This window comes from Talaromyces amestolkiae (assembly GCF_001896365.1).
Source record: "Talaromyces amestolkiae strain CIB chromosome Unknown scaffold18.1, whole genome shotgun sequence".
Classification (NCBI taxonomy): Eukaryota; Fungi; Ascomycota; class Eurotiomycetes; order Eurotiales; family Trichocomaceae; genus Talaromyces; species Talaromyces amestolkiae.
In genome coordinates this window covers 60,916-75,469 of record NW_024468054.1, presented here as the reverse complement: position 1 = coordinate 75,469, position 14,554 = coordinate 60,916, and the positions used below count along the sequence as shown (strand labels likewise).

Sequence of the window (14,554 nt, the reverse complement as noted above, 5' to 3'; positions counted from 1 at the left end):
GATGAAGTGGCAGGGCCCGGAAGATATTTAAGCAACGAGATGGCCGTCAGAGCAATTTCGCAAAAGTCACAAAGGAAGCACTTGCTGGGAAGGGGCGAAGAATGGAATGAGCTATATAAGTAGGCAAATAATAGAAGAGCGCGATTTAAAGAAAAGAGGCAGTTGATGCAGCAGATGAATGGGCAAGACCAAAGAGGTTAGGCTGGGCTGGCACAGTGCAAACAGTGCAAAACACCGACAAAAGCCTTGGAAAAACATCCGCAGCGACCAAATTTCATCAGCCGAAAGAGCTACGAACTACCTTTTCTCCAACAAAATCATCATCCCTCTTGCTTGGATTCGTGTCGGGGCGTGCCAATTAGCGACGCGCAGTATCTTGTCGCTTCCCTTCTCTGTCTCATCAAAATCACGACAATTCCTTTCATTTTGCTCCAGGTCATAGTCACGAGTCTTTTCCCTCCCATCCATCATCTCCTCGGACCGATCGTGCATCCATCATCATCTCGAAATATACAATAAAATATTAATACGAACAGTGTATCTGCAATATGGCCGACTTGACTTCATCGCTGTCATTCTTGACAGACAACTCTATCGCTGCCGCGCTCAAAGATGTATACGGATCGTTCTCCGAGCGAAGAGCGGCGCTGGGCTTGCCCAACCCCGGCACAGTCGATAACATCGCCAGAGAAGTGCAGAAGGAAGTGTTGCTATCCAACTTTATGTTCACAGGTCTTCGCGCAGATCTGACCAAGGTTTTTGGCATGGCTCCTCTGTTCCGGATGTCGCACGCTTTTGCTATGGGTTCAGCAGGCAACATGCCTCCATATAACTTTAGCGCCATGTATGGAACGCCAAAGGTATACTCAGTCCCCATCTGTTTTATGGTGTAGTGCTCATACTTTCTCAGGTATTTATGCAAGGAAACTTAGGCAGCGATGGCGGTCTCAGCGCTGTTGGCAACTATCGCTGGAACGAGAAATTCGTGACGAAAACGAACGCTCAGATCATGTCTGGCGGCGCACAAGGCATCCTACAGATCGATAACGACTACACTGGTGACGATTTCTCCTTCTCTCTCAAGTCTTTCAACCCGTCTATCTTTGAAGGTGGTTTGACCGGTATCTACGTCGGAAGCTACCTTCAGTCGGTCACCCCCGGTCTTGCTCTCGGATTCGAAGCCATCTGGCAACGTCAGGCTATCACTTCTCGCCCCGAATCGACTCTTTCATACTGCGCAAAATACCGTGGTGCTGACTGGATTGCTAGCGCTCAGCTCCAGGCTCAGGGCGCCATTGCGGCCTCTTACTGGAAGAAGCTCTCCGACAAGGTGGAGGCTGGTGTTGACATGAACCTTCAATTCGCTCCCAGTGCTGCTGCTATGATGATGGGAGGACCCAGCCGAGAGGGCACAGCAACCGTTGGTGCCAAGTATGATTTCCGTGCCTCTACTTTCCGTGCCCAGGTCGACAGTGCCGGTAAGGTCAGCTGTCTTTTGGAGAAGCGGATAGCTATGCCTATCTCTTTGACCTTTGCTGGAGAGATTGACCACGTTAAGGTAATTTCCAAGACCCTTCAATTTTTTGAAACTGTCTAACAGATTTATAGCAACAAGCCAAAGTCGGTCTTGCCGTTTCCCTCGAGATTGCTGGTGAGGAACTCATGGAGCAGCAAGAAAAGGCTGAAGCCCTCGGATCTATCCCTCCTCCTTTCTAAACCTTTGAGACTATTCTCCAGTCTCGGCTGCTGTTGACTCCCTCCCACGACGACAGTATACGAACTGATTAATACCGACTTTCGACCATTGTCTTACTAGTTCTTCACTCTTGTCCACACTTGACAGAAAAAAAGACCCCTGCATTGCGGCTGGTTCCACATTGACACGAGGAGTAGTGCAGTATTTGACCATCCGTGTATAGAAGTGATTTCTGATTTGGTTAGTTTTTGTGATTTCTTCTATCTGGCTCTCTTTCCGAAAGGTAAGGGCTTTTGTTTTCTTTTCTTTTAATGTGGCTCTCCCCGATTTCAGGTTAGGGAGATGTTTCTTTTTATCTTGTCTGCATAGAGAGGAGCAACTGTAAAATAGCAACAAACAATGATAATATCCATGTCTTGACTTTGGCATAGTACATCGATCTGTCGATCTTAAACTTAGTGTATCACCTTCTGAGTAACAGTCTGATTCAACGAGCTAACTCAGATCTTCCATCGCCCAACCATCGAACAAAAGAACAGAATGAAACAATAGCCTAAACCCTCAGCCACTCGACAAATCACACACTGCCACCACATAGTTGCATACGTATCACATAGTTGCATTCGTATGTAGGACTTTACAAAAGCCTTAACTCATTCATTCGTTCATTAATCGAAAGAAACGACAAACTCGTCCAAACACAACGCGATAATCTTGCATCTTGCATACATACATTCTCTGTACATACATGGTGTTGAGATCCCATCAGACTCTGCAGGCTGTACTCAACGTGTCGGGTCAGGGCGCGTTTCACACCTGTCGTACGTAGGCAGGTTCACCGGAGACTCAATTAGATCTCTAGACAAGGTAGGTTTGCATGCATATCAGCCTTGCACACAAATGATCTAGATAGGTACGGACGGTCGTACCTAATACCTCTACATCGACTACATCGACAACAAAGAGTAACATAGACCGACCGACATCGGCCACAGAGCTGCAGATGTACCTGACCTGTCGTTCTGATGTTTGGCTCGTTATCTTCTTTGCTTTTTTGGTGTGTTGTCCTGTCAGATTGTAGGACCGAGGATCTAGATCTGATCAGATCTAGGTTTGTAGATAAGTTGAATGGTGATATCTAGGTAGGCAATAAGCAACGAAAAGACTGAAATTGTGCCTGACAGCGAAACCGGGATCCAATTAAACCTTGCAGGAGCGCGAGGTCACATGCTTGTTGCCTTACTAATCTTTCAGCAGTCAGGCCCATTGTGTAGTATTCATTAGCTACGGCCAAGATATTGACTATCCAACTTATCCAACTTATTCACGACTCAAGGAAATCCCATCTCCGATAAGTCCGCACGAAGAACGTTATTGGTGCTAACTACGTACTAGTAAGTAGTCTCCAGTTTTCGACCCATACTGGAATAGGGCAAGTTCTCCACGGAGCTAGGACGGAGGAGTCTGGGACTCGGACTGGGATCAATAGATCATGGACCCATCAGGGGCTCCATAAATAATCAAAGGAGGCGTTGGACTCAATAATAAATAGCTTCGGTGGTGACTCCGGAATGGACTGGTCACATGGCTTTTTGAGATCTGCTGACTGTGCATCTTTGAGCAAGCAGCAAGCAAACAAACAACTCACTTCTCCTTTCGAAAAGAAGGAAAAGCCGCTGGCAAGCCATCAATGATCAGGGACCTGGACTTTTGTTAATCTCGAAAGTAATAGCGGCAACCCAATCAGATGCACGCCTTTGATTAACCTCAAACACGAGTGGCGATTGGCCAGTTCAAAGCATAAATCTCTATCAACCCATGGGAAAGAATGCTGAATTCAGTTTTTTTGATGTCTCATGTGATGATAAAATTTGGTCGAGGCATACTTCATAGTACAAGAGCGACGATACTAGATATATGACTAATCCGTCTGTTTACACTAACTTGGTTAGCTATAAGCCGGGCTGCTCTGCTGGCATGTCTGTCTGCACTCTGCTGAGAGAACTTGAAAATCCAGAATAGCACGTGGTCTTGTTTTTATGTTAAGGTGGATATGTATTAGAGGAGACGTACAATTCGGACAATTGATTGTTCTGGTCGAGTCTTTTTCAACAACGAGACGCAAAATACAGCAGCTGGACACAAGATGCAAGGATCGTTCCAAGTATCTTGCCACAGCAATGTATGACAAGTTTGACGATCCCTTTTTCCTCTCCTGATTGTCGCTATTGATGATCAGGCAGACAGATAACGTTCACACTCGGATGATTTCTTCAAGTTTTGGGTTACGTTACTCAAGTCAAACATCAAACGTCAAACATTCCGTCGTCGCACATGGATCACCGACGATGGTTGGCTATCGATGCACAGCCATAGTTATCTATCGTAGCTGAATAAGCTGAATCATTGAGCTGTGATACCGTGCTGTAGACCACGTCGACATGTCTAGATCATGCCATGTCAAAGCTTAGCCTAGCAGCCCTGCAAGAAGCTGCGGATTGTGTATGGATCGACGGAGCTTGCGACGGATAGATTTTACGGACTCAAGAGAGACCTCAGACGAGATGTACGTAGCATCGTACAATTCCATGTGGCGTAACATGTGCCTGAGTATGAATATACGTACCTATCGGGTACGATGGTACCTAACCCGCCGAACTCTCTGTACGTAGCACTCGGCTGAGCTGGCTAGTAATCTGCTGAAACCACGGGTTATGCAATGTAGTCAGACAGTTCGGTGAAGCTCAACAACAAGCTCAAGCTCAAGCTCAAGCTGATAGATGAACAGAGCTTCTAGAGATCTGATCGCAAGTACAGCGAGAAGCGTGATTCGCCGACCGGGCGGATGTATCCGGCAGTACGGTCCCATAATCTGGTTCTAATTGGTTGGAGCACACAATAGACTATACCATAATCGGCTAGAACGATAGCCAGTAAATACACAGGGCCCCGGTAATTCTCACTCTCGAACATACTGTGTAGTTGGTAGTTAGTTACGTACGGGTATGGTACGTACGTAATCAGGTCACCCGACATGAAGAAAAAAGGAAAGAAAGAATTGGAAAGGTCCCGTGATCTCGAATTGTGACGTTCAAGACAGACTTTTGTGGATGGAGTGTGGATATGAGACATTCCAGACTCTCTCAACAGACTTTGGGCTTTTAGAGTCTGCAAGCGAGTTAGCAGAAAACATACGTGGTAATTCTCAAGATCAGCAGTGGTGGTAGATGGCTACTGGCTGGCGACTACATGCATGTAATTTGTCGTTACCTTTATGCAGGATGCAGCATGTTAGGACATGCCACAGTACATGCTAACGGTATATATGCGACAGACTGTGTGGAACAGCGGGATTAAATTTTGAGGATGAGGACGGCTGCAGCAGCGATCTGCCAATGCTGTGATCCAGACGAATGGTGTACAGAAGGAGAAGGACTGATTGTCATGGAACTGGAGGGGAGGTGAGCTTGAGGCGTAATACGTACTCTCTGTATACTCCGTACTGTGTATGGCGTACGATCAGCCAGATGAATACACCCTAGCTACTCTCGGTTAGCATGACGGGCTAGTTTAGGTTGGGCCCAAGCACGGACGGAGAAACGCACTGTCCAATTTCCAGTACTAGCACGTACCGTATCGTCGTAAGATCGCAGCCAGACAACCACGACGTAATGGCACATACATGACCATACGATACCGCGCACTCTTGGCTATGACGAAGTGCTGTGGCACCTGACCACCAACGTCCCTCAACTTTGGCGCGCACACACGACTTTTACCCACCTTGCGTGTTCAGGGTTAAAACTGCTTTTATACTATGTACGACTACCAATTGGCACAGCCATACTGACATACCCCTCTTGCCTGAACCTATGACAATCCGAATAATAAAGAATTAGGGCATGGCATCTGCGACAAACCGATTCTAGTAGCTTTGCTTCGCAGTGCTCGGTGTCTTTGCAACAAGCGTCGAGCTACAAGACGTGCAGTAACCCGTCTGGCGTCATCAGGACCAGGGTCCGGATGATAATCTTGCGTTTCCCCCTCTCTATTGTTCTGTTACTATACTCGCATAATCTGGAGAGCACAGTCTAGCCGTTACCGAGTCTCCGTCTGTCTAGTGTCACGACTACAATTCTACTCTCGTATGCAACTGCCCTCGCGCTGCTTGGTTGACCCAAGCTGCCGGGGTTGCGAATTTCGGGTATCGAGTCCCACTCCAGAACCAATCAGGGAGACGCTTTTGATATGTCGGTAATTACATTACCTGGTTCAATATACACGTAAATGGCCATGTGCATTCATGCATTCGACTCCCATGTCAGAGATCTTCGAAATACCTCAGTATGGTCTGCTCTTGAGTCGAGACCGTTCAATGGCTAGCCATACATACATCATACTTTTCCCAAGAATGAAGCGAGTATACTTCCAGAGGATGTTTGATATACTAGCCATGAGCTTGGCACTCGACGCACGAGACCAATTAAAGGTCAGCCCCTGACTGCTTTAAGAACAGCTCTTGCCACATTTTGCCTCCATTGAGCCTCGAGGCAGGCAAAAAGGAGAGGCGAAAATGCATCTCGTAGCTCCGCGATAATAAATGAATCTGAATTTTGACGCCTGACCTCGAAAAAAAAAAAGGTTCGAAACACCTGATTCCTTCCCGCGTTCCCTTGAGAAATGAGGTTTGTGGCGTGTGTAAATAACGTATGTAGTAAGTATTGACGAATTACACGTACACGGTACGGCGCATTACGAATAATACGGCTACAAGCGTACCAAAGACTGACCCCTCTTTTTTCTGGCATACGGCCTAGCTACTGTACCTCTGCTAAGTTCTACTGCTAGTCTGAGCGCAAATGATGGAGAGATGATGGGATGGCTTGACAGATACGTTTGGGAATATCTGATCTGATCTGCAATAGCATCTAACCAGGCCTATAAGTATCAAATCGACGTAGAAACAAAAGCGTTGGAGCTTCCTCTTTCTTGCCTAAGGCACGGAACTGCCGTCATTCTCAGGCCTCCTCGGCCAATCACGCGCCGTCCTTTCCATCATCATCATCGGTCATCACGAACAACTTCCTCTTCCTTCCCCTTTGTCATTCACCCACCGATGGCGCTTTGTGTTCAACTATCATGAGGTTCTGTCATCGCGTACTATCCGGCAACTACGATTCGACCCATACAAAATTTCACCATCGCTCGTCCTGGTCCAAGGAGCAAGGCGTACTGAGCAGGGTCCCAGTCAACTACTAGCACCATCAGTAATTTATCTCCACCACTCTGCCTGCTTAGTTCGACTTCCCAGTCTCAGCCTTCCCGCTTCATTCGCCTACCCACCGCCCACTTTAGTACTACTATTGACCACTGACACACTCTACTCTTACCTACTCCATCAAATCCAACTTGAACTGAACTTACTTACTTTACTTACCTACCTACCTTTCAATTTCGGCAACGGCGTGTTGCTTTCTCTATCAGATTGTGTTGCTGGTACTACTACTGCCTCGCTGCTACCACCATCTCTAGCATCTGCCTGGTACGACTTACTAGCTGACCGATACCTGACGACTGAGTACGTATATACCTTCTATGTTCATCCTCGCAGCCTGCGCGAATCATTAAATCCCCCGGGGGCCTTCCAGCCTGCACCATCCTCGCTCTCTCTCATCCTTTCCCGGAGTAGCGCTTCTGGCTCCTCGACTGTACTGGCTTTCCTCACTTTTCTTTTTCCCCCTCGTCAAGCTTTTTCCTTTTTCACCTTTTTTTCTCTTTCAATTTTCAGTTTTCGATCCATGTATTCTCCCTTTTGATTTCATCTCTTCGCCCCGTCCTCATCTGATTCTCTATACTCTTTGCTTGTCTCGTGCGTTGGGTCATTCTGCCCTGCTACCGGAACGGCCGTGTGTCATTTGTTTCCGACCGCTCTGTGCTCTCCCACTCTGCGGTCTCTCCCACCACGTTAAACAAAGCACTCCACCACCAACATTCGACTTGAGCATACCTTCTTCTACATTTACTTGACATTCACTTGCGTCGCCCACGTTTTTAACACTGTCAGTTGGCTCGAGATCTCGATTCCACTGTTCGCTACATTCCATACTCCTTGTGCGTGCAACTGCTCATGTCCCCTCTACAGTCGACTGTCATCATACTTCACCTTTCGCCGCCCCCTCCTCTGCCCTATACAGATACTATCTTAATTCATTATCCCACTCGTGATTTGTTCTCAGACTCGAATTTACCCCTTGTTGCGGAATTTCTATTTGATCTAGGCTGATCCACTCTGCTCTTATCTATAGTGGCCCTCGAATAATTCTGCTATTTTGAGCCACCCGCAAGCATTCCTCGGGACAGTCCGATACGAGACAGACATTCGAAATCCGATTTCATCGTTCCGGCCGACTAAAGTATTTTGCGTGAATTTGTCCGCCACAAGCAATTGACCTCGATTAAGTGCTTCGCTGTAAACGAAGGACGGGAATTGCCGTGTTGGAAACGACATACCCTTAATTTCTGCTCAAAATACCAAGCGACGTACGTTTACGACCACCGAACTTTTCGGAACAATTCGCTTGTTGGCTTCATTCCAGAGCAGCTGCATCGGCGTTGTTTTTCATTCTAAAACTGCCCAAGACGGACCCTTCAGTAATTACCCAGCAGCACCGGCGTCACTCACTGCTCAAGTGCAGTCCTCCATATTCTCGATAGTATCACTCTTTCTGTTGTCACTGGTTTTCGTCAGATACCTCCGTGATGTCGCAAAATCGGTCCGGAGTATTCTCGGGCCTGCGTATGGGGGGTGAGTTGACCTATTTTTTGCTGTTGGCATTACAGAGCTCTGATGGCTGACTGCTCTCGAATACAGAAGTCGTACGTGAAAAGGTTCAAGATGGCTTGACTGGMGAGACCAAGGAAATGCAATACACCCAGTGCAAAATTGTTGGGAATGGCTCCTTCGGCGTTGTTTTCCAGACAAAAATGTCTCCCAGTGGTGAGGATGCTGCCATCAAGCGAGTACTGCAAGATAAGCGGTTCAAGGTTGGTTTCACGGTACTTTTTGACGTGCACAAATATTAATGACAAGTCTAGAACCGTGAATTGCAAATCATGCGCATTGTACGCCATCCAAATATCGTTGAGCTGAAAGCTTTTTACTATTCTAATGGCGAAAGGGTATGTCCATCTAATCTGTGCATGCATCATTTATTGGGATAGTGAACTTATTGCTTCCACAGAAAGATGAGGTTTACCTCAACCTAGTTCTCGAATATGTCCCCGAAACGGTCTACCGGGCCTCGCGCTACTTCAACAAGCTGAAAACGACCATGCCAATGCTGGAGGTGAAGCTTTACATTTACCAACTTTTCCGCTCACTGGCCTATATCCACTCGCGAGGCATTTGTCACCGAGATATCAAACCACAGAATCTCTTGCTTGACCCTAATACGGGCATTCTCAAGCTCTGCGATTTCGGTTCTGCGAAGATTTTGGTCGAAAACGAGCCCAACGTTTCTTACATCTGCTCTCGCTACTACCGAGCACCAGAACTGATTTTTGGCGCAACAAACTACACTACAAAAATTGGTAATTCTACGTTGTCTACCATTGGAAGATCTTGCACTGACCTGAACAGATGTGTGGTCTACTGGCTGTGTCATGGCCGAATTGATGCTTGGACAACCTTTGTTCCCTGGAGAATCCGGAATCGATCAATTGGTAGAAATCATCAAAGTGCTAGGTACCCCAACCAGGGAACAAATCCGCACCATGAACCCGAACTACATGGAGCATAAATTCCCACAGATCAAGCCTCATCCCTTCAATAAGGTATGAAACAGTTAATCTCTACTCTTCATACGGCGTTAACCTTACTCTGCAGGTCTTCCGTCGAGCACCGCACGAGGCCATCGATCTCATCTCAGCCCTCTTAGAATATACACCCACACAGCGACTCCGAGCAATCGAAGCCATGTGCCACCCATTTTTTGATGAATTGCGTGACCCCAACACTCGATTGCCAGACTCTCGTCACCCCAGCAATCCCGCCCGTGATCTACCCAACCTCTTCGACTTCTCACACCACGGTACGTTATATTTGTCTGCTACATCCAAATATTCGGGGCTAATTGATAATAGAACTTTCCATCTCGCCCGAGTTGAACAGTCGATTAGTTCCAGAGCATGCCAAAGCCGCCCTCGAGGCCCGCGGATTGGATATCGACAACTTCACGCCTATTCCGCAAGAAGAGATGCGAGCTCATCTCGACTGATCTATACTCTTTCCTTATTATCGTGCTGAACGAACGAATTCGGAATCTAATTTGGGATGCTAAATAATGTGATCAAAAACGAATAAAAAAAGGAATTGCGAGCTTGCTTGTTTGACACCACAGACATGCCTCCCTTCATATTTATGCATTGGGTGGTCTTGCATATTGAGAGAAAAGTTTCCGAACATGTTACTTACGGTTTTGCAAGTCGGGCGGTGTCAGGGGGGATGATGACTGGTCTCTCTGCTACAAAAGTTTTACGGAGTTCCACCATGCGATGTCGATGGGGAAGTGGCAAAGAGCAGTTATCTCGATGCTACCAAACGGCAAGGAACAGATCGAACGAGTTGACCGTCGAGTTCCCATGCCTTTTCGCTTGCAAGAGACAATGAAAATGATACCCCTTGTGTGTACGAGTCTTATGATGATGTATGGATGGGAAGTCGAGGATCCTGGGCTAAACTTCTATGGCATGGACTGACTGGGTGGATGAGCATGAATGAACGAGGACAACCGGTGGAGCTTTTTGTATGATTCCATAAGTGACATCACCTTCACGGCACCTGATTTTGCTGGGGGATTGAGCCTATTTTTTCATCGCTGTGCTGCAAGGTTATGCAGATAGATGGAAATGGTTCTGTTGATGCCCAGTATATCTCTTCGACCTTTGTTCATTTTTCCTGTTCCCTACTTTCTGTTTTCTGGTTTAATGTTTTTCGCACTATACACTTTTACACTCGTCTTTCCTCTTACTGTCGTTGTCCTCGAAGTTCAATAACCATCTATATCTCTCTATCATCGATGAGACCCCCCCGTTTGCCTCTTTCTTCCTCCTCTTTTTCTTACAATTCCAATTTCTTTCCCTGTTTCTTTTCTTTTTGGCCTGTGTGTGAAAAATCACCCCCATTTGACTGGTCTGGAGCTATCTAAACAAGTGACTGAAATAGAGTGACTGAACTGAACCGATGAAATAACACTACTATTACTTCTACTTGATGCACTTCATATTCCATTATGCTTTTAGAAAAGGAAGTGACGTTCGGGTCAAGTTTATATTTCTCTGCGGTCTTCTTACAAAGGTTTTTCTATTCATGTTGAAGCTATAGTTATAGAACAAAAATGTGTGTTCACTAGACCAGAATGCTCTCAAGATAGACTGCTATTCACTCATTCATCTTCATAATGTCTGATGATGGTGAGAGACTAAAAGTATTACAATGAGCATTCAGCCATAAACAGTTTAGCGCACTTTGGGAAGCTAAGAAGTTACCCGCGTAAAGCTTCTTAGTTACGTATCTGATCTAACTCCGCGTCAAAAAATCGAGCAACCGAGTTAGCCATCGCCCCTACGCACGCCAACATTGGCACACGCAAAGCCATTTAGTTGCTTCGGATACGACTTTTGATCATGGCGGACCACGATCGTCGGAATCATGGTGGTTACCGAGGTGGTGGTGGACGCAAGCGCAGATACAGAGGTACACAATAACTTTACGTTTCGACGAATGTTGCGAGGGATTGATTGAAGACTGATCTCTATTTGTTTAATGACAGATGACGACGACTTTGATCGCCGAGCTCCCAGACGTCGATACGAAGAACCCCTCGGCTCGAGAGTTAGGAAGCAATTGTTGTTGATTGCGGAATCGGTATACGCTTTTACCTTGTGCTGGATATGATTGATTCTCTTGGTTTGACACTGACTTTTGATTTTAGCCCGCTCGTAGAGTGGAAGATGATGTCGTATATATCGCTCGAATGGTCTCTGATAATACCGAGGATGACGATGTCCGCGACGCCTTTTTCGAGACGGTTATTCAGCTGTGAGTGTCGCTTTGATCTACAAGTAGGTACGGTAGTGAACTAACTTGTTCGACACATTAGAACCCTAGAACAACCCTTCAAAATTCCGTTCATCGCCGCCGTCGTTCTAGTCATCAACACCCTGAAACCCGACTTTGCCGCCGAGGTATTGAAGAAAACAAGCTCGACGGCGCAGGATGCTCTAAATGCCGGCATATGGCGCGACGTCAAGTTGCTCGTGCGCCTACTGGGTTGCTTGCAAGGACTGCTCGAAGGCGATGGCGTGTTTGTGATTCTAGAAGATTTGTTTTCGAGAGCGGTTGATTTGCAGACGACATCTTCAGAGGATGTAAGTTACCAACGCCATGCCCAATTGAATACAAGGCTAATCGTCTTAGTCTTTGGGTCTTGAGCTTGTCAAGATTATCCTTGTCACTATTCCGTACATTATGGCATCATCGGCGACAGGATTTGAAAGTCAGGCAACTGCACTTCTCGAAAAGACGGAGATCATTGCGTCTACTCCACATGCACTGGAAGCTCTTGTGACTCCATTCACATTCGACAGTGAAATCTCGGAGCCCTTGCAGAGCTTCATTGGGCTCTTGCAAACACAATTGCAGGATGAATCGGCGAACCGAAGCTGGGAACTCAAATGCCTCCCTCGTCCTTGGAAATCGCTCGAACTACCTACAAAGAAGCAAGAAGCCGTAACCGAAGCCGAAGGTGAAGGAGAAGACAAAATGGAAGAAACACTGTCGCTTGAAAATGCCACAAAACATCCTTTGCCCGCTGTGGCTGTACCAGACCCCGTGAAGAATGGGCCAAGAGCCATATATCCAGAAGTCTATTATTCGGTGTACTTGGAACAAGATCTCGAGACTGTGCCAGGATCGGGCGAAATCACGTCGACCTTGCTACGAGATGCGCTGGTTGACACGATCAACATCATGGACTTCAACCGCATGGCGGTCGCCAAGTTCCTCATCGACGTAGACTGTTATTTCGCACCAGACATATTCGTTAAACGAGCAACACCTTTTGACAAACTTCGTGAATTTCCCACAGACAAACCAACTTGGAAGCCGGAGGATGTTGCCGTGGACGCTGTTTTCTCGCAGCTCTTCCAGTTGCCGGCGCCTGAGCATAAGCTTGTTTATTATCATTCCGTGTTGACGGAGTGCTGCAAGATTGCGCCTGCTGCTATCGCGCCTAGTCTCGGTCGTGCCATTCGATTCCTGTATCGGAATCTGGAACGCTTTGATGTTGATCTGGTTTCGCGGTTCTTGGATTGGTTCTCGCACCATTTGAGTAACTTTGGATTTACATGGAAGTGGACCGAGTGGTGAGTGCTCATAATGTATACTGATTTTCGCAGATTAAAAAATACTGACTTTCACAGGATTGATGACTTGCAACTTCCTGAGATCCATCCCAAGATGGCATTCATCACTGGCGCATTGGACAAGGAAATTCGCTTGAGTTTTGCTCAGCGTATCAAGGGGACGCTTCCTGAGCCATATCAGCATCTGATTACAGAAGGCAAGGAGCAAGACACGCCGGAATTTAAATACACTCTAGAGAGTAAGTTTGTCAGTCACTCGATACAGAGAAAGTGTACTAACAATGGTAGCTACACCATATAACAAGCAAGGATCGGAATTAATGCAACTCATTCGCAAGAAAGCTTCCGACGAGGAAATCGAACCAATCATTGCAGAGATCGAGACTCAAGCCAAAGAACATGGGATTGAGGACCCAATGGTCCCATCTACCGATGCATTCGTCACTTCTATATGCTACGTTGGATCCAAATCACTATCTCACGTTCTATCGTGCATTGAGAGAAATAAAGAAAGACTGTTGGCCATTGGTCCTCGCTCTGCAACAGCACGACGACAAATCATCACCTCCGTCATGGAGTACTGGGTTGACCAACCTGGCGTTGCAATCAACATCATCGACAAGCTGCTGAACTACACCATCCTCACTCCGCTCTCCGTGGTTGAGTGGGCATTACTCGACCATATTGATGCAGGCAAAATCCTCGCCAAAGCGCCCGTCTACGAAATGCTCTCCTCCACAGTCGGCAAAGTTACCAACCGTATCCGCCAAATCGTCGCAGCCAGAACCCAACGCGGTCTCTACGAGCCCCAACTTAGCGTTCTCGACGAAACGCTCAACCGTGAAAAAGCCGATATGCAGACGCTGTTCACTTTGATTGAAGACTCGATTGCGCCTGTGGCTGCTGGTAGCAACGATGAACTCATGGAAAGAAGTGAAGATGATCCAAGCACCCGCGACGAGAACGAAATCATTCGTCGCTGGGCTGTGCGATGGAGACGCGTATTTCAGCGGAAAGCAGCTGTCGAAGCCGCTTTTGTGGCTGATGCTATGCTCAATGCGACGCCATTGGGGACAATGCCACCTCCTTCACCACCTCCTGTTGACGATGCAGTACAGGCGGAAGAGAGAGTCATCGAAGAGTCGACGGCGAATGGGGATATGGACATTGCGGATATTTCGTAAACTCTTTTCTGAAGTCTATGTTGTGATTGTATACTTGACTTTGTACTATTGTATTCTATTCATGAGGAAAGTTGAACACTGTTGAAATATGTTGTAATCCACGTTGACCTTAGGGTTAAGGGTGAGCTAGCTCGATATCGGAGACCCACACTTTGAATTGAACTATCTGACCACCGTCAACATAACTAATATCCGCTGTACATCCCCAATACCTTCAACAATCCAATCGCATTAGCAGCGATTATACTCG

At 46.8% G+C, this 14,554-nt stretch overlaps 3 protein-coding genes across 3 annotated transcripts; all 3 read left to right on the top strand.

Moving 5' to 3' along the window:
• Positions 1-548: 548 nt before the first annotated feature.
• BHQ10_008079 (uncharacterized protein) lies at positions 549-1,716 on the top strand (the record flags this gene model as incomplete). The annotated part of the gene is made up of 3 exons (XM_040880845.1): positions 549-860; positions 911-1,558; positions 1,609-1,716. The coding sequence occupies 3 exons, from the start codon at positions 549-551 to the stop codon at positions 1,714-1,716; spliced, it is 1,068 nt and encodes a 355-aa protein (XP_040736582.1).
• A 6,739-nt stretch (positions 1,717-8,455) lies between these two features.
• On the top strand, positions 8,456-9,972 carry BHQ10_008078 (uncharacterized protein; the record flags this gene model as incomplete). Its single annotated transcript, XM_040880844.1, has 7 exons — positions 8,456-8,501; positions 8,568-8,740; positions 8,792-8,875; positions 8,938-9,286; positions 9,336-9,529; positions 9,582-9,786; positions 9,839-9,972. 7 exons carry the CDS (start codon positions 8,456-8,458, stop codon positions 9,970-9,972), a joined length of 1,185 nt encoding a protein of 394 aa, XP_040736581.1.
• Positions 9,973-11,380: 1,408 nt separating this feature from the next.
• Positions 11,381-14,304, top strand: BHQ10_008077 (uncharacterized protein; the record flags this gene model as incomplete). Its single annotated transcript, XM_040880843.1, has 7 exons — positions 11,381-11,450; positions 11,527-11,621; positions 11,689-11,795; positions 11,857-12,124; positions 12,174-13,120; positions 13,178-13,359; positions 13,409-14,304. 7 exons carry the CDS (start codon positions 11,381-11,383, stop codon positions 14,302-14,304), a joined length of 2,565 nt encoding a protein of 854 aa, XP_040736580.1.
• Between the last annotated feature and the right edge of the window lie 250 nt (positions 14,305-14,554).